The sequence below is a fragment of the Pristiophorus japonicus genome, chromosome 3, assembly GCF_044704955.1.
Source record: "Pristiophorus japonicus isolate sPriJap1 chromosome 3, sPriJap1.hap1, whole genome shotgun sequence".
NCBI classification, from domain to species: domain Eukaryota; kingdom Metazoa; phylum Chordata; class Chondrichthyes; family Pristiophoridae; genus Pristiophorus; species Pristiophorus japonicus.
The window spans coordinates 227,641,998-227,669,464 of record NC_091979.1 but is presented as its reverse complement, the minus strand read 5'-3'; the positions used below and the strand labels follow the sequence as shown (position 1 = coordinate 227,669,464).

General features: G+C 47.6%; 2 protein-coding genes across 9 annotated transcripts in view; one reads left to right on the top strand and one right to left on the bottom strand.

Annotated features, from left to right (window-relative positions):
* Positions 1-14,034, top strand: part of arhgap19 (Rho GTPase activating protein 19) — a 37,752-nt gene extending 23,718 nt beyond the window's left edge. For all 4 annotated transcript variants that reach the window (XM_070876359.1, XM_070876358.1, XM_070876361.1 and 1 more), the window contains exons 5-12: positions 172-395; positions 1,761-1,847; positions 3,275-3,340; positions 6,737-6,931; positions 7,917-8,012; positions 9,373-9,483; positions 10,340-10,423; positions 12,526-14,034. In XM_070876359.1, the coding sequence (XP_070732460.1) occupies positions 172-395; positions 1,761-1,847; positions 3,275-3,340; positions 6,737-6,931; positions 7,917-8,012; positions 9,373-9,483; positions 10,340-10,423; positions 12,526-12,582 (920 nt within the window). In that variant the 3' untranslated portion in view covers positions 12,583-14,034. The remainder of the gene's footprint in view (positions 1-171; positions 396-1,760; positions 1,848-3,274; positions 3,341-6,736; positions 6,932-7,916; positions 8,013-9,372; positions 9,484-10,339; positions 10,424-12,525) is intronic.
* Positions 14,035-14,382: 348 nt separating this feature from the next.
* nt5c2a (5'-nucleotidase, cytosolic IIa) overlaps positions 14,383-27,467 on the bottom strand; it is a 125,874-nt gene continuing 112,789 nt past the window's right edge. For 4 of the 5 annotated variants that reach the window (XM_070876355.1, XM_070876353.1, XM_070876354.1 and 1 more), the window contains exons 16-18: positions 23,152-23,212; positions 20,213-20,389; positions 15,505-18,371 (exon numbers count right to left, since the gene is read on the bottom strand). In XM_070876355.1, coding sequence (XP_070732456.1) covers positions 18,132-18,371; positions 20,213-20,389; positions 23,152-23,212 — 478 coding nt within the window. In that variant the 3' untranslated portion in view covers positions 15,505-18,131. Of the gene's footprint in view, positions 18,372-20,212; positions 20,390-23,151; positions 23,213-27,467 lie in introns of all 5 variants that reach the window. The other variant, XM_070876357.1, reaches the window with a different exon arrangement.

Genomic DNA, 27,467 nt, shown 5'->3' with positions numbered 1-27,467 from the left:
CAGTGGGTAATCACAAGGATTATCAATTTGTACAATGACAGAATTTATGCAGATCCTGTCAGACGTTGTGTGTGTTTAGAGACTATTGTTCATTGCAGCATGTTTTGGATGTGGATATGCGTGAGGTGCCTGGTTCTGATCAGTGATTTTTTTCCCCCCGCCCCCCGGTAGATCTAATGGTGTTTGATGCGAAGGGGCAGAAGACCGTCCCTGACAAGGAGCGTCAGATCGAGGCTCTGCAACTGCTCTTCCTGTTGTTGCCCTCAGCCAATCGGAACATGCTGAAGTTGCTGTTGGACTTGCTGTACCACACGGCCAAGCAGCAGGACAGGAACAAGATGTCTGCCTATAACCTGGCACTCATGTTTACCCCGCACATTCTCTGGCCAAGGAGTGTAAGTGGACGCCTTGTCTACAGTGTTTAGTCTCAGTCTTCATTTGTTTCTCTCTCCAGCAGTACACTCGCTTTTAATGCCTGACATCCCCTAACCACATCGTGTCATCCAATTACAGTTTTAGTTTTGATGCCAAGAGCATTCATTTTGACACAAAGCTAATGTGATGAACCTCATCAAACACTTTCTGAAAATAAAACAAGTATCCTTCCAGGTAAACTCAGTGACATCAGTACATCTCCCTGATTCTTCCAAACATGATGTTGAACCTTAGATTTATCATAGAATCAGAATATTATGGCACAGGAGGCCATTCAGTCCGTCATGTCCACGCTGGCTGACACTACCCAGCCTAATCCCACTTTCCAGCTCTTGGTCTGTAGCCTTGTAGATTACCGCAGTGAGTTCCAGACACTCCACCACCCTCTGGGTGAAAAAAGGTCTCCTCAACTCCCCTCTAATCCATCTCCCAATGACTTTAAATCTATGCCCCCTTGTTATTGACCTCCCTACTAGGGGAAATAGGTCCTTTCTATCCACTCTATCTTGGCCCCTCATAATTTTATACACTTCAATGAGGTCTCCCCTCTGCCTTCTCTGTTCCAAAGAAAACAACCCCAGCCTATCCTCATAGCTAACCTCCCTGCTCTTATATTCTGCACCTTAGCTAATAAAGGAAAGTATCTCATATGCCATCTTGACCACCTTATCTACCTGGCCTGCTACCTTCAAGGATCTGTGGACATGCACTCCAAGGTCCCTCTGTTCCTCTACACTTCTCAGTGTCTACCATTTAATGCCTTGTTATCCCTCTCCAAATGCATTACCTCACACTTCTCCGGATTGAATTCCATTTTCCACTGTTCTGCCCACCTGACCAGTTCATTGACATCTTCCTGCAGCTTTCTTCCTCACTATCAACCACATGGCCAATGTTTGTATCATCTACAAACTTCTTAATCATGCCCTCTACATTCAAGTCTAAATCATTGATGTATACCACAAAAAGCAAGAAACTGAGTACTGAGCCCTGTGGAACCCCACTGGCAACAACCTTTCAGTCACAAAAACACCTGTCGACCATTACCCTTTGCTTCCTGCCACTGAGCCAATTTTGGATCAACTTGACACTTTGTCTTGGATCCCATGGGCTTTTAATTTTCTGCAGATGTTCAGCTAACTGACCGATAGTCCCAGCAATATTTCAAAGATTGAAGACTATGGGTACGGATTACACTTACAGTACATGACCAGCTATTTCCAGCTTGAATCTGCTGACATTACTCAGCCTTTGATTGTCTCTGATCTTTGATTTTATTTGTCCTTTCCTGCTGATTCCATTTGCTTTTCTTCTGCTTCTAACAGTTAATGGCCACTGACCTCCAGGAGAACATCACAAGGCTAAATAATGGAGCGGCGTTTCTGATTAAACACTCTCAGAAGCTCTTCCGGGTAAGGGAATGCAGATTATGGCTAGGATTGGGGCGGGTGGACCTGAAAATAAATCAAAACTTCAGTTAACTGTGAGATTAAAAGGATTTCCTGACTCTGTGTGTGTCACTGAGACTGGTATAGTTGCAATACCTCACCTCACAGGACTGGCCTGGAGGAACATGTTGCTTCACAGAACAGACCGTGACTGAAGTGGAGCAGGCAACTGCATGCTGACACGGGCTGAGGGTGGGTGCTGCATGGTGAGTGCGGCAGATCAGGTACTGAGGGGAGGGGCAGACACAGACAGGTACTGAGGGGAGGGGCAGACACAGACAGGTACTGAGGGGAGGGGCAGACACAGACAGGTACTGAGGGAGGGCAGAAACAGACAGGTACTGAGGGGAGGGGCAGACACACAGGGACTGAGGGGAGGGGCAGACACAGAGCAGGTACTGAGGGGGAGGGGCAGACACAGACAGGTACTGAGGGGAGGGGCAGACACAGACAGGTACTGAGGGGAGGGGCAGACACAGACAGGTACTGAGGGGAGGGGCAGACACAGAGCAGGTACTGAGGGGAGGGGCAGACACAGCCAAGTACTGAGGGGAGGGGCAGACACAGACAGGTACTGAGGGGAGGGGCAGACACAGAGCAGGTACTGAGGGGAGGGGCAGGTACTGAGGGGAGGGGCAGACACAGAGCAGGTACTGAGGGGAGGGGCAGACACAGACAGGTACTGAGGGGAGGGGCAGACACAGAGCAGGTACTGAAGGGAGGGCAGACACACAGGTACTGAGGGGAGGGGCAGACACAGACAGGTACTGAGGGGAGGGGCAGACACAGACAGGTACTGAGGGGAGGGGCAGACATACACAGACAGGTACTGAGGGGAGGGCAGACACAGACAGGTACTGAGGGGAGGGCAGACACAGACAGGTACTGAGGGGAGGGGCAGACACAGACAGGTACTGAGGGGAGGGGCAGACACAGACAGACAGGTTCTGAGGGGAGGGCAGACACAGAGAGGTTCTGAGGGGAAGGCAGACACAGAGGTACTGAGGGAAGGGGCAGACATTGAAACGGGTAGCAGAATAACTTTCCACCACAAATCAGTTTGAAATATGTATTTTGCTATTATGTGTTCAAAGATTGCTACTTTTATCCAGTTAGTCAGGAATCTGAAGGCAGTGGTTTGTGAACAGTAGGAAGCTGAGAGACAGCGAACCGTGTCTGTCAGGCTCCTGAGGATCTCTGGGCTGGGTTTACACTATCCCCTAATCAGAGTGCTTCACCTCTGGGCTGGATATGGAAGGGCAGTGATTTTGTACAGTGCCATTATATGATACCAAAGGAACTATTTGTTGTTTAATTACTTTTTATAATTAAAGTGTGAAAGAATTGGAACCATTGCAAGGATTCTACTCTAATCTAGTCTGTCTGTGCAGGCACCAGCTTACATTCGAGAACTCGCTAGGCTGCAGATCACAGGATCAAAGGTCTCCCTGTCCAAGGTACAATTATTGTCTAAAAGAACCTGACACTACTTAAAACCAGTCCCACCGTCACTGCCCAGTTAGCTGCTGGGCATGTCAGAGCTGCACTAACCTCCCCTATAGGAGGCTAAAACAGGGCACTGGTTGCCAGCTCCTTGTCTATGGTTAGCTGGATCCTGATGGGATTTATGGCTTTATCTACCTGAACTTGCACTTCCAGGGACTTAAGTGTTTGAACTATCCTAATATTAACTGGGAAAAAGGTAGTGTGAATGGTATAGAGGGTATGGAATTCCTAAAATGCATTCAGGAGAACTTCTTTAGCCAGTATGTAACAAGCCCAACAAGGGAGGGGGCGGTTCTGGACTTGGTTTTGGGGAATGAAGAGGGGTAGGTGGAAGGAGTATTAGTGGGAGAGCATTTTGATGCTAGTGATCAAAATTCAGTAAGATTTAGGGTAGTATGGAAAAGGACAAAGGGGGACCAGGAATATAAGTTCTCAATTGGGGTAAAGCCAATTTTGCTGAGCTGAGATGGGACTTGGCCAAAGTGGACTGAAAATGACAACTTGATGGTAAATCAGTGTTCGAGCAGCGGGAGGCATTCAAAGAGGAGATCCTGGGGGTACAGAGCAAGTATGTTCCCTTAAAAAAAGGGGTGTGGCTAACAAATCTAGAGCCCTCTGGATGTTAAGGCACATATAGGATAGGATAAGATAAAGAAAAAAAGAAGTTTATGACAGTTTCCAGAAACTTTAGAGGAGTACAAGAAGTGCAGGGGTGTAATTAAAAAAGATATCAGGAAAGCAAAGAGAGAGCATGAAAGAATGTTGACAAGTAAAATCAAAGAAAACCTAAAGATGTTTTATAAATACATTAAGAGCAAGAGGATAACTAAGGAAAGAGTGGGGCCATAAAGGAAATCTGTGTAGAGGCGGAAGATGTGTGTAGGATTCTTAATGAATACTTTGCATGCATTTTCACAAAAGGGAGGGGCGATGCAGACTTTGCAATGAGGAAGGAGGAGTGTGAAATATTAGACGAGATAAATATAGTGAGAGAGGAAGTATTCAGGGCTCAGCAGCATTGAAAGTGGATAAATCCCAAGGCACGCATGAAATTTAACCCAGGCTGTTAAGAGAAGCAAAAGAGGAAATAGCAGAGGCTCAGACCATCATTTTCCAATCCTCTCTGGCTACAGGTGCGGTGCCAGAGGACTGGAGGATTGCTAATGTTGTACCTTTTTTTAAAAAGAGAGAAAGGGATAGACTGAGTAATTACAGGCCAATCAGCCTAACCTCAGTTGTGGGAAAATACCTGAGGGACAGGATAAATCTTAATTTGGAAAGACATGGATTAATCAAGGACAGTCAGCATGGATTTGTCAAGGGAAGGTCGTGTCTGACTAACTTGATTGAATTTTTCGAGGCGGTAACCAGGAGGGTCGATGAGGGCAGTGCGTACGATGTAGTGTATATGGATTTTAGCAAAGCTTTTGATAAGGTTCCACCTGGTCACAAAAGTAAAAACCCATGGGATCCAGGACAAAGTGGCAAGTTGGATCCAAAATTGGCTCAGAGGCAGGAAGCAAAGGGTAATGGTTGATGGATGTTTTTGTGACTGGAAGGCTGTATCCCGTAGGGTTCCACAAGGCTTAGCGCTGGGTCCCTTGCTTTTTGTGATATGTATCAATAATTTAGACATGAATGTAGGGGGTAGGATTAAGAAGTTGACAAATCATACTAAAATCGGCTGTGTGGTTGATAATGAAGAAGAAAGCTGCGGACTGCAGGAAAATACCAATGTACTGGTCAGGTGGGGAGAACAGTGGCAAATGGAATTCAATCTGGATAAGTGTGAGGTAATGCATTTGGCAAGATCTAACAAGTTAAGGGAAAACACATTAAATGGTACAACACTGAAAAGTGTAGAGGAACAATGGGACCTTGGAGTGCAGGTCCACAGATTCCTGAAGGTAGCAGGCCAAGTAGATAAGGTGGTTAAGAAGGCATATGGAATACTTGCCTTTATAAGTCGAGGCATGGAATACAAGAGCACGTTGGTTATGCTTGAACTGTATAAAACACTGGTTAGGCCGCAGCTGGAGTATTGTGTGCAGTTCTGGTCACCACATTACAGGAAAGATGTGATTGTACTGGAAATGATGCAGAGAAGATTTACAAGAATGCTGCCTGGATTGGAGAATTTTGGCTATGTGGAAAGATTACATATAAAATAGGAGCAGGGGTCGGCCACCTGGCCCCACGAGCCTGCTCCGTTATTTAATAAGATCATGGCTGATCTGATCATGGACTCAGCTCCACTTTCCCGCCCGATCCCCATAATCCTTTACTCCCTTATCGATCAAAAGTCTGTCTATCTCCGCCTTAAATATATTCAATGACCCAGCCTCCACAGCTCTCTGGGGCAGAGAATTCCATAGATTTACAAGCCTCTGAGAGAAGAAATTCCTCCTCGTCTCAGTTTTAAATGGGCGGCCCCTTATTCTGAGACTATGACCCCTAGTTTGAGTTTCCCCTTTGAGTGGAAATATCCTCTCTGCATCCACCTTGTTGAGATTCCTCATTATCTTATATGTTTCGATAACATCACCTCTCATTCTTCTGAACTCCAATGAGTGTAGGCCCAACCTACTCAACCGATCTTCATAAGTCAACCTCCTCGTCTCCGGAATAAACCTTGTGAACCTTCTCTGAACTGCCTCCAATGCAAGTATATCCTTCCTTAAATATGACGACCAAAACTGTACGCAGTACTTTGGAATTGCCTCACCAATACCCTGTACAGTTGTAGCAGGACTTCTCTGCTTTTATATTCTATCCCCCTTGCAATATAGGCCAACATTCCATTTGCCTTCCTGATTACTTGCTGTACCTGCATACTCACTTTTTGTGTTTCATGCACAAGGACCCTCCAGGTTCAGAGGAGATATGAGGGGACATTTCCTCACCCAGAGTGTGGTGGGTGTCTGGAACTCACTGTCTGAAAGGGTGGTAGAGGCAGAAACCCTCACCACATTTAAAAGTACTTGGATGTGCACTTAAAGTGCTGTAACCTACAGGGCTACAGACCAAGAGCGGGAAAGTGGGATTAGGCTGGATAGCTTTTGGTCAGCCGGCGCGGACACAATGGGCCAAAATGGCCTCCTTCCGTGCTGTAAATTTCTATGATTCTATAAACCTGTTGGTCGCTGTTCATCCACATCATTGAGTGTGGGAGGGAATTCAGTGGGTGGGGAGAGTCTGTGATAGGGGAGAGTGTACATGGGCTGTGGGAGGAATGGGGTTGATGGGCTGAATGAACTCCTGTATTCTATGTTTTTATGTTAGCCCACTGTTTGGGGGTTGTTTTCGAACGTGTGTTCGAAAGTGGCTGTAATGCTCTTTCTGTTCAGGATGATCTGGATTTGTTGCCGGCTCCAGATTGCCCAGATTTACTCGTCATGAAAGCGGCGAAGCGGAGCCGCCTGCATTCTGTTCTGAGACCCAAGGAGGAGACGCAGCATTGCACAGAGGAGGCCCTGAAGGAGCTCCTTAAACACGTCAGCAATATGCCTGAATCTGCCAAAAAGAAGCGACTGGTGCGACAGGTAGGGGAGGGGGAGGGTGTGTTGTCACTGCCCCAGCTCCTCCAGCTGGTGTGATGGGAAGCCGCACAAGTCAGGAAGGCCCAGCGGTTAATTGACTATATCAGCTGCTGTCTGTACTGAGTTCACTATGTGATCCGGTGGGTTTAGGTTTGGGTTAACAGGGGGAGAAAATCAGCCAGGGTTTCAGCTCCTCATCATTTCCCAGTGACTGTTGCTGGAAATGTGTCAGTTGCTGTTGGTGAGGACGGGGTTGGGCTGGGCTTGGCTTCACACCGAGTATCCTGGCAAATACGCTGTGCAGGTTCACACAGCAAGAATGACGTGGTGAGGTAGTCCAAGCAAGTCAGTGCCATCAGGAGACAAAGAAGTATTGTTTTAAAAACCTCGCACTCACAGGCGCCATGAAGTATTAAATGTATAAAGACTCAGTGTTCAAACCCTGTTCCTTGGTGTCAGCTCGGTCCTGAACCCGTTCTCTCAACCCGGGCCCTGTTCCCTCAACCCTTTTGCCGACCCCGTTCCCCAAATCTACCCCCGTTCCCTGAACCTGCTCCCTGACCCCATTCTCTGATCCGGGCCCCGAACCCGCTTCCATTCCCTGAACCCGTTCCCCATTCTCCGAATCCACCCCCGTTCCCTGAACCGGGCCCCAAGACTGCTCTGGTTTCTACCACATGGGATATACCAAAAGTTGCCCCTAGTGCAATGATACATGTGAGTCCGCAAGCTTGTCCTGCTCTGTTGACATTTCGTCAGCATGGATAACACAGGGCTTAGGAGAGCTGAAAGAGAAGCAAATTGCAACTTGCATTTTGCAGCTTGGGGGCACTTGCCCTGATCAAGTGACCTTGACCACAAGGCAGAACCTATCGAGTGGGGGTCAGATCCCTCGCACAGTGAACAGATTTTGCTGCACAATGTGGAATTCCACTGCCTCTTACATGTTCTCCGTTTTACATCATCCTTTCTCCTTGTCCTCTTGTAGTTTAATAAAAGCTCGGCTGTTGGTACCCCTGAAGGATTCACTCCACCTAGACCCAAGAAACACGTGCGCTCCAAGTCTTTTGGGGGCCTCATTAAGGTAAGAGGGAACAAAGCTACACTGGTAAACCTGGGATTAAAACTTCAAAACACAAGCCCCCTCCCCCCAGTCAAACAGTAAAAATAGCACGGGTTTGGAACTCATTCACAGCCGCATGGGGCAGGGCTAAAGTCAGCCATGGATCGATCGTGCTGAACACTGCGGGCAGGTTTGTGTGCTCACGTCACACGTGGACAGGACTAGGCTTCAGCTGTGATGTGCCCATAGTTACCCAAAGCTGCCGAGGTATGTCTTGTCCACAAAAAGCTGGTCAAATCCAATCCAGCTAATTACTGCCCCATCAGTCAATTCAATTATCAGCAAAGTAATGGAAGGTGCCGTCGTCAGTGTATCAAGCGGCACCTACTAACTAAAGACCTGCTCACTGATGCCAGTTTGGGTTCCGCCAGGACCACTCCAGACCTCATTATATCCTTGGTCCAAACATGGACAAAAAGAGCTGAATTCCAGAGGTGAGGTGAGAGTGACTGCTCTTGACATCAAGGCAGCATTTGACCAAGTGTGACATCTAGGAGCCCTAGTAAAACTGAAGTAAATGCGAATCAGGGGGGAAAACTCTCCACTGGCTGGAGTCATACCTAGCACAAAGAAAGGTGGTTGTTGGAGTTGGAGGCCAATTATCCCAGCCCTAGGACATCGCTGCAGGAGTTCCTCAGGGCAGTGTCCTCGGCCCAACCATCTTCAGCTGCTTCATCAATGACCTCCCCTCCATCATAAAGTCAGAAGTGGGGATGTTCACTGCTAATTGCACAATGTTAATTCCATCCGCAACTCCTCAGATAATGAACCACCACCTCCCAAGTTTCTCTCCAAGTGACACACCATCTTGACTTGGAAATATATCGCTGTTCCTTCATCGTCGCTGAGTCAGAATCCTGGAACTCCCTCCCTAACAGCACTGTGGGAGAACCTTCACCCCACGGACTGCAGCGGTTCAAGAAGGTGGCTCACTACCATTTTCTCAAGGGGCAATTGGGGGCTGGGCAATAGATGCTGCCAGTGACGCCCTCATCCTGTGAATGAATAAAAAAAACTCTACGTTGGGCACTTTTGATGAGGGTAGAAAATTGGGGAGTTCATAATCAAGGTCAGAGGTTGTGGTAACATACTCTACGGGCTTTAATGCAGCAAGGAGGATTGGAATGGGAGGGTGGGTTTGCAGTCCCTGGGAAGCTCAGTAAGTGAACACGGAGTGGGGGTTTCTACAGGTGGCTCTGTGCCTGTCACATACTGTGTGTGAAGATCATGATTTGCCCTGTGCAATATATACCTGCTCCTTGTGACACACAGACTGGGGTCAATGTTCAAAACTCGCTGACTGTTGTTTTTGTTTCTACAGCGTAAAGTTTTGGGCAGTCAGTACATCACAGAAAGAAAGAGCAAAATCCTAAGTCCAGACACAGCGACTGAGAGCATTGGATGTCCGCAAGTGCTCGCCGTGGAGAACCTGGTTGGTTTGAAATTTGTTGCTTCTGATTTTTTTTTTAAACAAACCTGGCGAGCCAGCATTGGAGCAAACACAGGCCAGCAGTTCAGGTCGGTTCCTTGATCGCAATGAATAAAGGTGTCACTGACAGCAGGGTTTTGGTTCTGGGATCACGAGGTGTTCTCACTGCACTTATAGTCACGGACTATAAACCCGGGTCGAGCAATATCTCCGCGGTGTTGACTGACGGACCCCCGCACCTTCTGTGCTCGATGAGGAGGCGATCTCACCATCTCTGCTCAGAGGAGCAGGCTTCCCCCCCCCCCCCCCGCCCCAATGCTCAGAGGAGCAGGCTCCCTCTTCCCCCAACCCCCCAATGCTCAAAGGAGCAGGCTCTCTTTTCCTCAACCACCCCAACCCCAATGCTCAGAGGAGCAGGTGCTCTCTCGCCACCTGTGCTCAGACGACGATTCCCTGTATCTGATGTGCAGCCTGTGTAGAGCTGTACTCCGTTTAGTGTTGGTCCCACACCGTTAGCCGTGTACCCTGCTGCTTCCCATGCTTGGTGCGAGGGGAGGGTTGGAGAGGGGTGTGAGGTGTGGGGTGATGGGGTGGAGGGGGGTGCAACGGGTGGAGTGTGGAGGGGTGCGAGGTGTGGGGTGATGGAGGGAAGTGGCGGGGTGGGGTGTGGGGATGGGTGCGAGGTGATGGAGGGGAGTGGCAGGGTGGAGTGTGAGGAGAGGGGTGGGGTGGGGTGCGGGGCTGCGTTGACTTGCCTCACCAGGAGTGGATGATGTTATGAGGCTGTGATTATGCAGATGAGGCTGGTACGGAGATCTTCAAACTGCACTGCCTGCCTCACACCCGATCTTCTTTACAGTTTCAGAAATGTGTGGCATCGCCAGCTCTGCGCTTCAGTCGCATCCGATCAAAATCCACAGATGAAATCCTTGACGGCAGAAAGGTGACATGTTTATGATTGTCGATTGATGTGTGAGGCTCATGGTTGCTCCAACCCGGGATACCTGAGCACAAGCTGCATTTACCAAAAATCAAGGGTCAATGTTTCAGCGAGCTGTCTTGCTAAGGTTGATATCGTCACTAAAACCATAGAGAGACTGGGAAAATCGAGGTAGGAATTGTATTTCCACGGGGAGTGGTGGCTGTGGATACCATTGCATCTTTTACTTGAACATTGTTGGAACAAAGTCAGCACTGACACGATGGATTGAATGGCCTATTCTGTGCTGTCAACTCTCAATGATTTATCGGTGGCCAGCCTGTGCCTGACACTGATGGATCAAAAACTAGTGACGTGTCCCTGGACAGAGTCCTGATGCCCACTGGTGGGGGGGTAGAGGAGTGAGCCGTACAGACAGGTCTGAAACACCTCGATACCTACTCCATTATTGGGGAGCTCTGAGGATATTCCTTGCCCCAGGGATGTCCTCTTTTCCATTTCCCCCCCCCCCCCCTCACCCTACTCGTGTCTCTTAAGACACTCATTCCATCCCTGGTCAGTGCTTAGTTAGCTATAGGGTCTCTACAAATGAGCTCGGTGGTCCTTGGCTGGGTCGGGGAGGGCGGGCGGGCGGGCGGAGTGTGTAGTCACGCGTACTTGAACCAGTATAACTCGGCACTGCAGCAGCTTTACGTTTCTCTCTGCCCATTGAAAGCTCTGGTGTAAATGTGGTGCTGGGCTTTCCACACAGCCTGCCGTTCTGGGTCTCCCACCAATGGCAACACTGTCTCTGTCAGTTTTCCTCCATTTTATAATGCCTTTTTTAACTTTTAAAATATTTTACAGCTTTCAAATTCCTGAAGGGCCACCTGCCCCACTCCGTAAAGCAAAACAACTCACTGCATCCCAGTATCCTGGGCCCCAGCTCAGTCCTGGAAAATCAGGTCATCCATTGACCAAAGTGTCCCTTAAGTACCAAGTGTCTCAATAAATAACCTGGTGATATCCGGATTTTCAGTGAAGCTGGGTGAGCTGGCTGGCCCAAGGAGTGCGATCAGACACACAGACTAAGGCCACAAAAAATTAGTACAGGACATCCGACTGAGATTGGGAACCAGAGTGTGATGGAGAGCAAGAAATAGGAACAAGATACACAAGTGGGAGTAAAGTGTCAGTCTTGGTAGGACTTGAGTACATAATCTAACCTGACCCTCCAGTGCAGTACTGAGGAAGTGCTGCACTGTCGGAGGGGCAGTACTGAGGGAGTGCCGCACTGTCGGAGGGGCCGTCTTTTGGATGAGACGTTAAATTGAGGCCCCGTCTGCTCCCTCAGGTGGACTTAAAAGATCCCATGGCACTATTTCGAAGAAGAGCAGGGGAGTTAACCTCCCCCCTGCCAGTGTCCTGGTCAATATTGAGCCTCCATGCAACTCGTGAGATGTACACCCTGTGAGGTTGGAGCCAACTGCTGTGCCTGCACCCCCTGGGTGTTCCTGCACCCCCTGGGTGTGCCTGCACCCCCTGGGGGTTCCAGCCTGCTTGACTCTGCCTCTCCCCATTGCAGGGGACTCCATGACTCCCACTGTAGCCCCACTCCACAATGCTTTTTTGCACCTTCTGTTTTTTTCAGACCACCAGTTCCTCTGCCTTTTCCCCCATTTTCAATTCCTGCTCACCACCAGTCCTTCCTCCCATCATTGAACACTAAAACCTCTTATTTATTGGGAGCAATACCCAGGGAGATTGACCAGTGAAAGGCACCCACTTCCTGCTCACATACCTTATTTCCAGGTGTCGCACTTTTGTGTCAACATTTCTCATTTAATTTTCTGTGTAAACTGTCTCGTGGTAGTTGCTGACTTTACTCACAAGGTTGCTCTGTGGAGCAAGTTTCTGAAATCTCCAACTTCATCGCTATCATATGTACAGTCAACAACTGATGATGGACAAAGTTACAGGCAGCTATACTGCTTAATAATCGTGTGTTCCTTGCCGTGAGTGAGCTCACCTTACCATAACTGAACCAGGGACAGGACTGAGCTAACTCTCGCCGCTGCTCCTGGTTCATGCACATTCATCTCTTTTTTTTCCTCTTTGAAAAGCAGGAGCCCATCGGAGTGAACCGAATAATCACCGTCCCAGCACGCGAGTCAGCTATGTAGTTCAACCTTCCTCTCGCCTTCAAAATGTCTCAATAAAATGTGAAGCTGTGGAGATCTCCACGAGAGCCCTAGGAAAACCACTAACAGGACTCACTGGACCTGAAATGTTGGATGTTTAGAATGACTTGTAGCTTTAATATCCTGTGGTAACAGACTGAACATGAACCTTGCTCAATGTGCTGTGAAGCTGCCTCAATTAAGGGGGAGAATGGACTTGCAGATCAGGTAAAGGGGCAAATCTCATGGGCTGTGCTTGGGGATAGGGGTGTGAGAGAGTGGAAGTAGTTGAAAGGAACTGAGTGACTGTGAAAATGAGGCTGTTCTGGTTGGGCTTGACCTGCTGGCTTGAAATGAATTTATTTCAGACATTTATTATTTAATAATTACCATTGTCAGTTCATCCACATTCATCAGGTCCTTGTTCTGAAATGTAACCAACCAAAAGATTTGTTGCCAAGGCTCAGCAAAATGAGGCTGAGAGGTTATGCTGGGTTCACGGAGAGGGTCGGAGATCCCCCCAGGGAGCTGTTGATTGATGCGTCACTGACTCGCCTCGATATTTGCTCTTTTTATTTTGTGTATTATGAGCAACTCTGCAGAGCTGGAACATACCTTGGTGTCTTCCCACCATGTCATGCTCTACCTGCTCCTGTTCATCCCAAAAGGATTCAACAGTTATCCTTTAGACGAGCAACCTTGAGCGTGTAGGTGCCTCTGCAGTCTCCAGCTCTGGCAGCGGCAAATTACCATCTAGAAATAAAGTTCTTTTGGAGTCAGCAGGGGACATCAGCATCAGCCTGGCAGGAGTGAGAGCGAAGTGGGGTTACAGGAAGAGGTTAAGGTGGATACACGGCAGGTTAAGGGTCATGGATGAAAGTGTTAAACTGCCAGAAAATACATCTATAAAATGTTTTTATATTTTTACTGAACCAACATAGCTTTTCTGAAAGTGCTGGACTGAAGTTTATTTTTGCATTAACAAGATTCCAGAACTAATCCTTTGCTTTTTGTATCGTGTGTGTTACTGCTGCTCTGTGCAGCATTGTAAACCCGTTATATGTGACTTACTACTGGTACTCACTGCCACAGAGTGTCGGATCTCAATAGTTCCATGGCAGCAAGTGAACTAGCAAACCATATCGAGACCAGGCTAATTATTCCAGTCACCTCCCTGTAACCCGTCGCTCTCGGTGCGGGTGAGGAGATTGCAGGCTTCAGATACACTAACGGTTAAGTTGCATGGAGTACAATACTGTGGGTGTTAGACTGGGTTGGTCAAGGATGTGCAATCTCATGATTGAAGATTGAACACGAGTTAATGCCCCGCCCCATTCCCAACAATCCCGACTAACCTGGAGCAGCTCAGTTATCCAGTCTTCAGTAATCAAGGTGAATGTGCTGCTTTTTGTACTGTGAGTGGACACTGTCTTAAATACAAGCAAAGGAATATTAGAGGTTTTATGTAATGTATAATATATATAATGTTTTATAGTTTGGTTTGTTATGTTATGTTTGTATTAAGCAGGTAACATCTACATGGGTTCCTGCAATTGTGTGTGCACACAACCACACTTTCTGCTGCTGTGGGATGGGGAGAATGTTTGTACAGTACAGACATTATACACCCACTCTTCCCACAGGACTGGCATTGTACATCCACTGTCTCCTTATGAGAGCCAACACTGTTGCAGCAATGAACCTTCTTTCCTTCCTTCCTTCCTTCCCCAGTCTGTGACAATCCTGCTGCGACCCTATTACTGCTGGTACCTTTAACAGGCAAGCTCTGCAATAATAATTACATTCAATGTTTCATCCTTTATTTTACAAACAGTATTGGGAACAGTACATTTTACAGTGGAACAGGAAATCCTGGACAGGTCTCTGTGAAGGAAAACCACTTTTAAACATAGTGTTTATCGAGTCCTCAGTTTGTGCAGGTTTGTTATGCTGACCCCTGGGCAGCTGACTCAAGGTCAGCAATACCTGCCCCACCCCCACCAAATAATTCCAAGCACACAGTTTTGTCATAAAATAAAACCATTTTCCCAGTTTAAAGAAAAAGGAGGGAGCTCTTTGCATATTGTTGGGACCAGAGAGATCAGAATAGCTGGACAATGAGACCAGACAGGCAATGGTCCTGGCAATTTGATTTATCATTTCCTACAACTGCCAGTACTGATCCTGACTTTGCAGCAACTACACAAAAAAAGGAGAAACTACAGGCACAGAACTGGCACATCTCCAGACCTTTGGGCTCTTTAGTACCTAGGGCTGCGTGGGATTGGTACTGGAGGCTTAGTGTAGCTCCTTAATGGATTTCTGTATATTGGTTCTACCACATACCTTTCTGCTCTCCTGAAGGTACAGAGCTCCACAACAATGTAACTATTCTTGTTGTATGGCACTAGTTAGCACTGGGCCCCACAACCAAGCTCCCTCCTGACCGCACTTAGTAATAAAGAGCAGATACTTTGCTAGATTCTTTCCTCGTGCAGATCCTGCGACGGCAGCAGAGATCTATGGTGGACCAGTGTAACACCTTGCTGTGCTCCAAGTCTCAGCACCATCCTGCACGGTACACTCTCGCTAAGCCGCAAGCACTACTGGACAATCACTAGCAATCTGCCTTCGCCACTGGGTTGCAACAAACAGAAATTAAATTAAAAAAATTTTTTTTTTTTTTTAAACACATGAGAATAGAATCAGTGTTGTACAGATGAATAGCTACAGGATATGCAGCCAGGGACTGACTGGCTGGAAACAAGGAGAGCAGCGAGCCAGGTTCAATTGTGGCAAAAAACAGCATGTTTCTGTCAGGTATTTAAAAAAATGAAATCAGGAGATAGCATTGTCATCTCTCAATAATTAGCAAACAATTTCAACCCAAAGGCAAAGGAACAAGTAATCATCAGTCAGAGTCTTAAATGAAAACAGACCCAACTGCTGCAGACTGTTGTCCTGGAGACTGTGCACCCTGGTCTGTACACGGTGGGAGTGTACACAGCACCTGTACAAGGCAGATAATATACATTTGGACGTTGCTCAATCATAAAATGATCTCTTTTCACTCATAATCAGACATTTATGCCACCAGTGTTCAAAAGATTGTTGTAATCCCTCACAAATTCAAACTATATATACGATATTAAACCAGGCTAACACAGGGTCGTACTGAAACCTTACAGTCAAAGTGGCTGTTTCAGGGCGCACTCACACAGCAAGGCTGAGGGTCCTAAACAGCTGCTGAAGACCAACTACAACTGCACAGCCAGCACATCAGCCTCAGAGAAAGTTTCATGATGGAATAGAGCCCTCCAGCTTAAAGTTGCTGTACATTTCCACACAGCACAGGCAGGGTCAGAACTCAGCACCTCATCAGATTGTTTTGAAACTAGTTAAAAGTACAAGTAATATCAAGTATATAGAATAATCCAATCCTTCTGCTGCTGGTCAGTGTCCTTGGTCACTTAGGAAGCTCAATCCTCCAACCTCAGTCGCTTGACAATATCACAGCCTTTAAAACAAAAGTGGTCTCAGTGTTGGGGAACGAGCAGTCTGGGGTAGGACAAGGGCTCAATCTCTGCTCTCTGGACAAACAGCAACAGCTGGTACCCGCCCTGGCCAAATAGCAAACACCCACCGTCAAGGATCTCAGGAGAAGAATCAGCAATAATTTGAGTTACTCAAGAGGGGCAAATGAGGTCTTCCAGGAGCAAAGAAATAGGAAAAGAATAAAAGCCAGCAGCTGAATAGAAGAGCACAAATTGAGACAATTCCAGGCTACATGGTTGGCAATAGAAGGCAGATGGCCGTCAAAGTGCCACAGCTGATCCACCCCAGGACACAACATTGGCCCAACTCTTGTTCCACCAGCACATGTATGCTCTCGTGCTGGAGGTCCATTTCTCGTTATGTTTGAGTTGAGACTGGGAATAAAGCCCTTGGGCAATGCAAAGTCATGCCCTGGTCAGTCATTAATCTGCTGACTCGTTTCCTCTCACCAGACAAGAGCTCTCAAACCTACACGGCCCAATGATTCAGCCCAGAACTGTACACCGGTAAATGTAAAACCAGCCAGCTTCATCCCAAATGGACAGGAGAAAGAACGGCTTTACAGGAAATGCATCTCCTGTTTTCAGAAATCTTTGTACACCTCAAGTTGAAGCATGTCAGTGCTGAGAGTTCACTTTTTCACACTACCATTTGATGGAATTTATTCTCACATCAAACACTTCCAGAGCAGGTACAGCACTGGTTAGATACAGAGTAAAGCTCCCTCTACACTATCCCATCAAACACCCCCCAGGGCAGGTACAGCAGAGGCTAGATACAGAGTAAAGCTCCCTCTACACTATCCCATCAAACACCCCCCCAGGGCAGGTACAGCAGAGGCTAGATACAGAGTAAAGCTCCCTCTACACTGTCCCCATCACATTAAAATTTCCTGGGTCAGGGACCCAAGTCTTCTCTGACTGAAATTGCCAATTCTGCATCTGATCAATGCTTGAGCTCAACTAAGCCATAGCGGAGACACATCGATCCTGAAGCAAAAGCTGCACCCGGTCTTCTCATTCAACTCTCAAACCATTCAGAGATCAGAGCCTCTGGGTCCAAGCAGGAAATGTAGATTGATAAGTAGGAAGCATAGAGTTAGCAAAATATAATTTGCAGTGATCTAACAGTTATGTTCCCCCTTTGGGGGATCTGCAACTCTTGCTGCCTTCCAAAAAAAGTCATGTAACATGTACATACACTCAACATCCAGCCATGGAACAGACTGGTTGGAAGTGGATTGAACACGGACTTACTATTGTGTCAGGCGAGTTAAGGGTGGGAGCAGAGGCAGCCTCACCAAGGACTCACTTTCCCCACACCTGCCGCAGTGTAAAGGAAAATCCCCAGCTCTGTGTCTACAGCAACTTCTCACTCTGCTTCTAGGTGGACACTGACTAGTTTGTGCTTTGATTAAAGAGAGATCCTATCACACCCAATCTCCATACTGTGGGACCCGAGTCCCAAAACTAATAAAAATACAAGAATTAAACACGCAGGAACCAGAGGACGGATCCATTAAAGGCTCAGATTAATGGGTGTAAGGAGTTTAAAACACAAGCTGGTACTTTGTCAGAATCTTGGGCTGTGCTAAAACAAGGACCGAGGGAAACCACAGGCATAATTTTGCAATCACTTTCCTCTCAAAACAACCGTCATCTTTAGTGAAGCACCCAACAAGGCGGTCACAGACGTGACACTTTATTCAGCCCAGTCTTCAATGTCCATCATCTCGCATTCAAGGCAAACTTCTGAGTTGCAATTAAAACTCATTTGTACATTGGCAAATCACTTAGAGAAAACTTTAAAAAGTTTCAATATTTCGCTCTTTCCAGGATTAAAATTTCCAGGATTAAAATCTTGCCCTCTGAATCCCTTGAGTATTTCACAATAAATCACTCCACCCTGAACCAGCTCACTAATCTTCAACCTTGCACATCTTGAACCGTTGCTCACTTCCATGGGATGGGGTGGGGTTAAGGAGTTTCAGTTCTTTGTTATTCCTCCTCCTCCTCTTCCTCATCATCATCTTCATCATGGCAGTGTGTAATTTCTTGTGGGGTTTGTGGGAAAAGGTTGGGGGGTTTGATTTCGCTGATTGACCGGGTCAGTTGGTACCGTTTGTACTCGGACTCTTTAATATCCATGGAGCTCGTCGAGCGGTTGCGAGTTGCCATTGGAGACTCAACATCATTAATATCAACGTGGCTGTGCTCCACGGTCGACTCATGAGGCATCTGAAGGACAGAGAGCAGCACAGGGAACAGATCAAGACAGGGCAGAGAGTGGGTGTGAGGGAGCGGGCACGGGGGAGCGAGGGTGGGGAGTGGGCAGAAATCATGCACAAGAGGGGGAGGATCAGACAGTGTGTAATAGAGGGACAGAACACGAGAGGATAGGCAGAGTGTGTGAAGGACAGACCAAGAGAAGAGATAGAAAAAACACAAGGAAGGGTAGGAGAAAGAGATCAGATGTGGAGTTTGAGTGTGAGTGACCGTTGCTCAGAGGGACCTCTGATTTGCAGCATGAGGGGTTGAGTTTCTGCAGCAGAACCTCACTGACAGCCTGAAACAAAACAGCCCAAGATTATGGCTTCAGCTCTTCCCCCACCTCCCCTCTCTCACTGCACAAAACTGCCTGTAACTCAGCATTAAATCTGCAATCGCACTGAGACCACAGGATGGCTGGTGTTAAACAGTAATGTCCAACTGGGGTCGGGGGAGGGCATATACTGGGGCCGTGAGGAGGGGGGGTGGGGGGGCGCGTATTCTGGGGCTGAAGCGCATTGTTGGGATAGAGCAGAGGCGTCTTTGCTCAGGGTCTCACTGCTGCACCCTCTGAAAGGCTTCCATTCTCCAACACATACTGCCAGTGAAGTAAATGTCACCTGGCCCCAGGTGTGTGTTCTTATTGCCTTCCTGTACAACAGGTATCATCAATAACAGCCCAACCAGCACCTTTCCCAGCTCACTATTCTTCATGCTCTCGGTTCCACATTTGGCTGTGGAGGAAATCACTTCAGAACTCAATACTGTCGTAGCTCTCCCTCTCTTCCCTCCACCTGCCCTCCACCCCCCCCCAAACACACACACTGCCCCAAAGCTGTCCTATTTCCCCCCCCCCACACACACTGCCCCAGCTTCCCTTCCCGCCACCCCCCCCACACACTGCTCCAGAGCTGTCCTATTTCCCCCCCACACACACACTGCCCCAGCTTTCCTTCCCCCCCACACACTGCCCCAGAGCTGTCCTAGCTTACCTTTCCCACACACACACACACTGCCCCAGCTTTCCTTCCCCCCCACACACTGCCCCAGAGCTGTCCTAGCTTACCTTTCCCACACACACACTGCCCCAGCTTTCCTTCCCCCCCCACACACTGCCCCAGAGCTGTCCTAGCTTACCTTCCCCCCACACACTGCCCCAGAGCTGTCCTAGCTTACCTTCCCCCCACACACACACAGACACTGCCCCAGAGCTGTCCTATTTCCACCCCCCCACCCCACACACACTGCCCCAGAGCTGTCCTATTCCCCCCCCCCACACACACTGCCCCAGAGCTGTCCTCCCCCCGCCCCACACACACTGCCCCAGAGCGGTCCTTCCCCCCCCACACACACACACACACTGCACCAGAGCTGTCCTCCCTCCTCCCCAGAGATGTCTTTTCCCCTCTCCCCAGCCCCAGAGCTGTCTTCCCCTCCCCCCAGCCCCAGAGCTGTCTTCCCCTCCGACCACACTGCCCCAGAGTTGTCCTAGTTCTTGTGTACTAAGGAGTAGGGAGCCTGACTGATCATCCTGTCCCATAGCCCAGGAACACTGGGCAGTGCTCGGGAGTAGGAACCCTCTTGGCTGATAGTGCTGTCCAACAGCATAGTGGCAGAGACAAGTAAGCACTCACCACCCTGACTGAGATTAGCGAGTTGAGCACAGACTGCAGCGCAGGACCCAATGGCCCAGTACTGCATTGGGCAGTGCATCCAACACAGCCAGTGGGTGGCCTGTGTTTGGTTCACAGGACAATCTTCAAAGGGACAAAGCAAACACTTGACGTTCTGATCAGATCTCGTGTACTCACCAAGACATGGGCAGCTCGGAAGAGGTAACTGAAGGGATAGTACAGGAGGTTGATGAAGGAGGCTGCGTACAGATCTGCATAACGCATCACCTGACTGGCAAAGAGCGTCTGACGGGAGCCACTGCGGAACAAGCTCCCCATCATCCCATAACACATGTCCATGTCGTGCGTAACTTTCTACAGGAGAGAGAACACAGCAGGGGTGAAAATATATTCAGGAAGGCCAATCTCTCATTCCTCAATCTGTTCGTGCACCGATCGCTCCCTCGAAGTCCCATTCAGGACACGGTGTATTTCTACGCAAATAGCAAAATTCCAACAATGAATCACCCAGGGAAAGCTGGTGTGGAATTATGGAGACAGCAAATTGCAGATACAAGACTACCTGCGGCTGGTTATTTATAGGGTGCACTTGGGGTGAGAGGAGTGACAGTGTGGATATCTGGGCAGGCACAGGATGAACAGACTGCACCAATCATCACTACACTCAAACGGGACTGTTCAACTACATTACGGGGGGCGGGCGGTGTTTATCACTGGTGGTGTAGAGTGTTTATCGCTGTACTCTCCCCACCCTGTACTGTATGGTGGAGCAGGAACGAGTGATGGGGAGCTCGGTGATCGGGGGAGATGGATTTGCCTGTGGGAGTGACTGAGTTCAGAACAGTGTTTTCCTCGTTGAGAGCAGGGTGTTAAGACACCGTTGCCAGTGTTGGGTGCACAGGTAGTGGTCACAGTCCACGTGGGAACCAACAACATGGAGGATGAGGAAGGATCTTGTGCAGGGAATTCGAGGAACTAAGAAAGGTAACAAAATAACACTCCAAAGCAAGCACTCCTGGGAGTGAGAGCTGTGCCACATGCTCAGGCAGAGGCAGAGAACGAGAAGTCTAATGGGACAAGTAGGTGAAGAGCAGTGCAAGTGGTGGAGCTTTAAGTCTGTGGGACGGTGGAACAGGAGGTGACGCAGGAGAGGGTCGGACTGCACCAAGAATGGTGAGAGCTGCAAAATGCTCACAGCACATGGGGGAAGCACAGAGTGAGCAGACGGGGAAGGGGTAAAGAATGCTTTGTAGAGATGCACCTTAGGACAACAATGACAAACTTATGCAAACATTGTTTGGGCCTCAGTTACAGTAGCGTGCAGGTTTGGGTCCTGTTAGAGAGCAAATTAAAGGCAGAGAGCGGACAGTGCAAATTCACCAGGATGATGCCAGAGATAGAACATTATGGTTATGATGAAATACTTGACATATTGGAGCAGAGATGGGGAAATGCAATGAAGATTTTTAAATGGTGAAGATTTTTGATAGGGAAAGACTACTTCCTCTGGTTTGGTGAGGGGGCGGGGGGGATCAGTGACAAGGAGTCATCAATTTAAATGGCTAAGAGAATGAGGAGAGAGTGCGGAGAAATGTCTTACACCGCAGGCTGTTGGAACTTGGAATGGTTTGTCACAGGGAGTTGTTGAGGCAGTGACCATTGCATCTTTTAAGGAAAAACTGGATAGATATTGAAGCAGAGGAAGATACAGGGCTATGTGGAGAGAGAGAGAGAGAGAGAGAAAGGCAGTGGGATTAATTTGGGATTAATACAGGGCTATGGAGAGAGCGGGGCAGTGGGATGAGTTTGGGATTGATACAGGGCTCTGGGGAGAGAGCAGGGCAGGTTTACACAAGAACATAAGAAATAGGAGCAGGAGTAGGCCATACAGCCCCTCAAGCCTGCTCCACCATTCAATAAAATTATGGCTGATCTGATCCTGGTCTCGGCTCCACTTCCCTGCCCTCTCCCCATAACCGTTGACTCCCTTATCATTCAAAAATCTGTCGATCTCCACCTTAAATATATTCAACGACTCAGCCTCCACAGCTCTCTGGGGTAGAGAATTCCAAAGATTCATGACCCTCAGAGGAAATTCCTCCTCATTTCTGTTTTAAATGGACGACCCCTTATTCTGAAATTATGCCCCCTAGTTCTAGATTCCCCCATGAGGGGAAACATCCTCTCTGCATCTACCCTGACAAGCCCCCTCAGAATCTTATGTTTCAATAAGATCACCTCTCATTCTTCTAAACTCCAAGGAGTATGGTCCCAGCCTGCTCAATCTTTCTTCATATGACAACCCCGTGAACCTTCTCTGAACTGCCTCCAATGCAAGTATATCCTTCCTTAACTATGACGACCAAAACTGTACGCAGTACTCCAGGTGTGATCTTATCAACACCCTGTACAGTTGGAGCAGGACTTCTCTGCGTTTATACTCCATCAGCCTTGCAATAAAAGCCAGCATTCCATTTGCCTTCCTGATTACATGCTGTACCTGCATACTAACTTTGTGTGTTTCATGCACAAGGACCCCCAGGTCCCTCTGTACCGCAGCATTTTGTAACCTCTCCCCATTTAAATAATAATCTGCTTTTTAATTTTTCTTTCCAAAGTGGATAACCTCACATTTTCCCACATTATACTCCATCTGCCAAATATTTGCCCACTCACTTAGCCTGTCTTATCCCTTTGTACATTCTTTGCGTCATCCTCACAATTTGCTATCCCACCCATCTTTGTATCATCAGCAAACTTGGCTACATTATACTCGCTCCCTTCATCCAAGTCATTAATATAAATTGTAAATAGTTGAAGCCCCAGCATCCATCCCTGCGGCACCCCACTAGTTACAATTTTCCAGCCTGAAAATGACCCATTTATCCCGACTCTCTGTTTTCTGTTAGTTAGCCAATCCTCTATCCATGCTAATACATTACCCCCAACCCTGTGAACTTTTATCTTGTGCAGTAACCTTTTATGTGACACCTTATCGAATGCCTTATCTATACTGCAGATCATTGGGGTTTTGTGGAGGCGTATCTCAACTCTCAAAGCTTTTACACAAGGGGAGAGCCCCAACCACACAATCAGTGAGAGCAGGCCCTTCTCACCTTGATCCGTCTCTGAATGGCGCTGATATCAGGACGCTCGTTGCTGCTGCTGTCCAGGTGCCTGAGGAGGAACGAACCGAGACAAGAGATTAGTCAGCGGGCAGAGTTAAATCATTAATAGCTGGAAATTCTATTGGCATGAAACAGAAGGTTCCGGGGGGGAGGGTTTATATATAGAATAACGGATACCTGGGAGAGAGTTACAGGCTGGAATCTAATCGAGGGGTTCGGGGAGTGCAGCGGCAGGTCAGAGTGCAAAGGTAACAGTTTGGTAAGTGGGAGAACTTTAAGGGTTAATCCCTTTTAAACCATTTCAAGGTTGGTGTAAATTACCAGTGACAATTTCTAGTAGCTTCTAAAGGTAAAATAAGATTACAAGTTTAAGTAAAACTGCAATATTAAACAGATAGGATTCTTGTAGGTTTAAGCAGAGACAAACAAGCAAGCTAGCATAGTTAATTGGACAGCTAGTAAAAACTGGGTCCCTAAACAGGCCAGTGGTAAGTCAGCTAGGAACAGTATAAAAAGAGGGGGCTTGGTGAAGTCTTGCTCGGAGTGCAGCGGCAGGTCAGAGTGCAAAGGTAAGAGTTTGGGCAAGTGGGAGTGGGAGGTGTTGCTTTGTCTTGTTTTCCCCACCAGCGCTGACTCCCCGACCTGGGAGGAAAAGAAAACGAAGTGTGAAGTCACAGCATGAGGCTAAGTGATTGGCGAGTAGTTTTTCATTTTTCCTTACCTTGTCAGTAAGAGCCCTTTGGCATTGTTGTCATATTAGGTTAGTTAAGGGTTAAGTCATGGCAGGAGAGCCCAGACCCGCGTCATGCTCCTCCTGTGCCATGTGGGAAATCAGGGACACTTCCAGTGCCCCTGACGACTGTGTGCAGGAGGTGTAACCAGCTGCAGCTCCTGTTAGACCGCATGGCGGCACTGGAGCAGCGGATGGATTCACTCTGGAGCATGCGCGATGCTGAGGATGTCGTGGATAGCACGTTCAGTGAGTTGGTCACACCGCAGGTAAAGATTACAAAGGCAGATAGGGGATGGGTGACAATCAAGCAGAGCAGGAGTAGGAAGGTAGTGCAGGAGTCCCCTGCGGTCATCTCCCTCCAAAACAGATATACCGCTTTGGATATTGTTTGGGGAGATAGCTCACCAGGGGAAGGTAGCAGCAGCCAAGTCCATGGTACCGTGGCTGGCTCTGCTGCACTGGAGGGCAGGAAAAAGAGTGGAAGAGCGATAGTGATAGGGGATTCTATTGTAAGGGGGATAGATAGGCGTTTCTGCGGTCGCAACTGAGACTCCAGGATGGTATGTTGCCTCCCTGGTACAAGGGTCAAGGATGTCTCGGATCGGCTGCAGGGCATTCTGAAGGGGGAGGATGAACAACCTGTTGTCATGGTGCATATAGGTACCAACGATGTAGGTAAAAAGCAGGATGAGGTCCTAAAGCTGAATTTAGGGAGCTAGGAGTTAAATTAAAAAGTAGGACCTCAAAAGGTAGTAATCTCAGGATTGCTACCAGTGCCACGTGCCAGTCAGAGTAGGAATCGCAGGATAGCTCAGATGAATACGTGGCTTGAGGAGTGGTGCAAGAGGATTCAAATCCTGGGACATTGGAACCGGTTCTGGGGGAGGTGGGACCAGTACAAACCGGACAGTCTGCACCTGGGCAGGACCAGAACCAATGTCCTAGGGGGGAGTGTTTGCTAGTGCTGTTGGGGAGGGGTTAAACTAATATGGCAAGAGGATGGGAACCTATGCAGGGAGACAGAGGTCAATAAAATGCAGGCAGAAGCAAAAGATAGAAAGGAAAATAATAAAAGTGGAGGGCAGAGAAACCCAAGGCAAAAATCAAAAAGGGTCACATTAAAGCAAAATTCTAAAGGGACAAAGTGTTAAAAAGACAAGCCTGAAGGCTCTGCCTCAATGTGAGGAGTATTCGTAATAAGATGGATGAATTAACTGTGCAGGCAGCTATTAACGATTATGATATAATTGAGATTACGGAGACACAGCTCCAGGGTGACCAAGGCTGGGAACTCAACATCCAGGAAGGATAGACAGAAAGAAAAGGAGGGGTAGCGTTGCTGGTTAAAGAGGAAATTAATGCTATAGTAAGAAAGGACATTAGCTTGGATGATGTGGAATCTGTATGGGTAGAGCTGCGGAATACCAAAGGGCAGAAAACGCTAGTGGGAGTTGTGTACAGATCACCAAACAGTAGTAGTAAGGTTGGGGATGGCATCGAACAAGAAATTAGGGATGTGTGCATTAAAGGTACAGCAGTTAGCATGGGCGACTTTAATCTACATATAGATTGGGTTAACCAAGTTGGTGGCAAAGCAGTGGAGGAGGATTTCCTGGAGTGTATTAGGGATGGCTTTCTCGACCAATATGTCGAGGAACCAACTAGAGGGCTGGCCATCCAAGACTGGATGTTGTGTAATGAGAGAGGACTAATTAGCAATCTTGTGCGAGGCCCCCTGGGGAAGAGTGACCATAATATGGTAGAATTCTTTATTAAGATGGAGAGTGACACAGTTAATTCAGAGACTAGGGTCCTGAACTTAAGGAACGGTAACTTTGATGGTATGAGACATGAATTGGCTAGAATAGACTGGCAAATGATACTTAAAGGGTTGACAGTGGATAGGCAATGGCAGACATATAGATTACATGGATGAACTTCAACAATTGTACATCCCTGTCTGGAGTAAAAGTAAAAAGGGGAAAGTGGCTCAACCGTGGCTAACAAGGGAAATTAAGGACAGTGTTAAATCCAAGGAAGAGGCATATAAATTGGCCAGAAAAAGCAGCAAACCTGAGGATTGGGAGAAATTTAGAATACAGCAGAGGAGGACAAAGGGTTTAATTAAGAGGGCGAAAATAAAGTACGAGAGGAAACTTGCCGGGAAAATAAAAACTGACTGCAAAAGCTTCTATAGATATGTGAAGAGAAAAAGATTAGTGAAGACAAACGTAGGTCCTTTGCAGACAGAATCAGGTGAATTTATAATGGGGAACAAAGAAATGGCAGACCAACTGAACAAATACTTTGGATCTGTCTTCTCTAAGGAAGACACGAATAACCTTCCGGAAATACTAAGGGTTCAAGGGTCTAGCAAAAAGGAACTGAAGGAAATCCTTATTAGTCAGGAAATTGTCTTAGGGAAATTGATGGGATTGAAGGCCGATAAATCCCCAGGCTGCATCCCAGAGTACTTAAGGAAGTGGCCCTAGAAATAGTCGATGCATTGGTGATCATTTTCCAACATTGTATTGACTCTGGATCAGTTCCTATGGACTGGAGGGTAGCTAATGTAACACCACTTTTTAAAAAAGGAGGGAGAGAAAAAACGGGGAATTATAGACCGGTTAGCCTGACATCGGTGGTGGGGAAAATGTTGGAATCAATTATTAAAGATGAAATAGCAGCGCATTTGGAAAGCAGTGACAGGATCGGTCCAAATCAGCATGGATTTATGAAAGGGAAATCATGCTTGACAAATCTTCTAGAATTTTTTTGAGGATGTAACTAGTAGAGTGGACAAGGGAGAACCAGTGGATGTGGTGTATTTGGACTTTCAAAAGGCTTTTGACAAGGTCCCACACAAGAGATTAGTGTGCAAAATTAAAGCACATGGTATTGGGGGTAATGTATTGACGTGGATAGAGAACTGGTTGGCAGACAGGAAGCAGAGAGTCGGAATAAACGGATCCTTTTCAGAATGGCAGGCAGTGACCAGTGGGGTGTCGCAGGGTTCAGTGCTGGGACCCCAGCTATTTACAATATACATCAATGATTTAGATGAAGGAATTGAACGTAATATCTCCAAGTTTGCAAATGACACTAAGCTGGGTGACAGTGTGAGCTGTTAGGAGGATGCTGAGAGACTGCAGGGTGACTTGGATGGGTTAGGTGAGTGGGCAAATGCATGGCAGATGCAGTATAATGTGGATAAATGTGAGATTGTCCACTTTGGTGACAAAAACAGGAAGATAGATTATCTGAATGGTGACAGATTAGGAAAAGGGGGAGGTGCAACGAGACCTGGGTGTCATGGTACATCAGTCATTGAAGTTTGGCATGCAGGTACAGCAGGCGTTGAAGGCGTTCATAGCTAGAGGATTTGAGTATAGGAGCAGGGAGGTCTTTACTGCAGTTGTACAGGGCCTTAGTGAGGCCTCACCTGGAATATTGTGTTCAGTTTTGGTTTCCTAATTTGAGGAAGGACGTTCTTGCTATTGAGGGAGTACAGCGAAGGTTCACCAGATTGATTCCTGGGATGGCAGGACTGACATATGAGGAGAGACTGGAT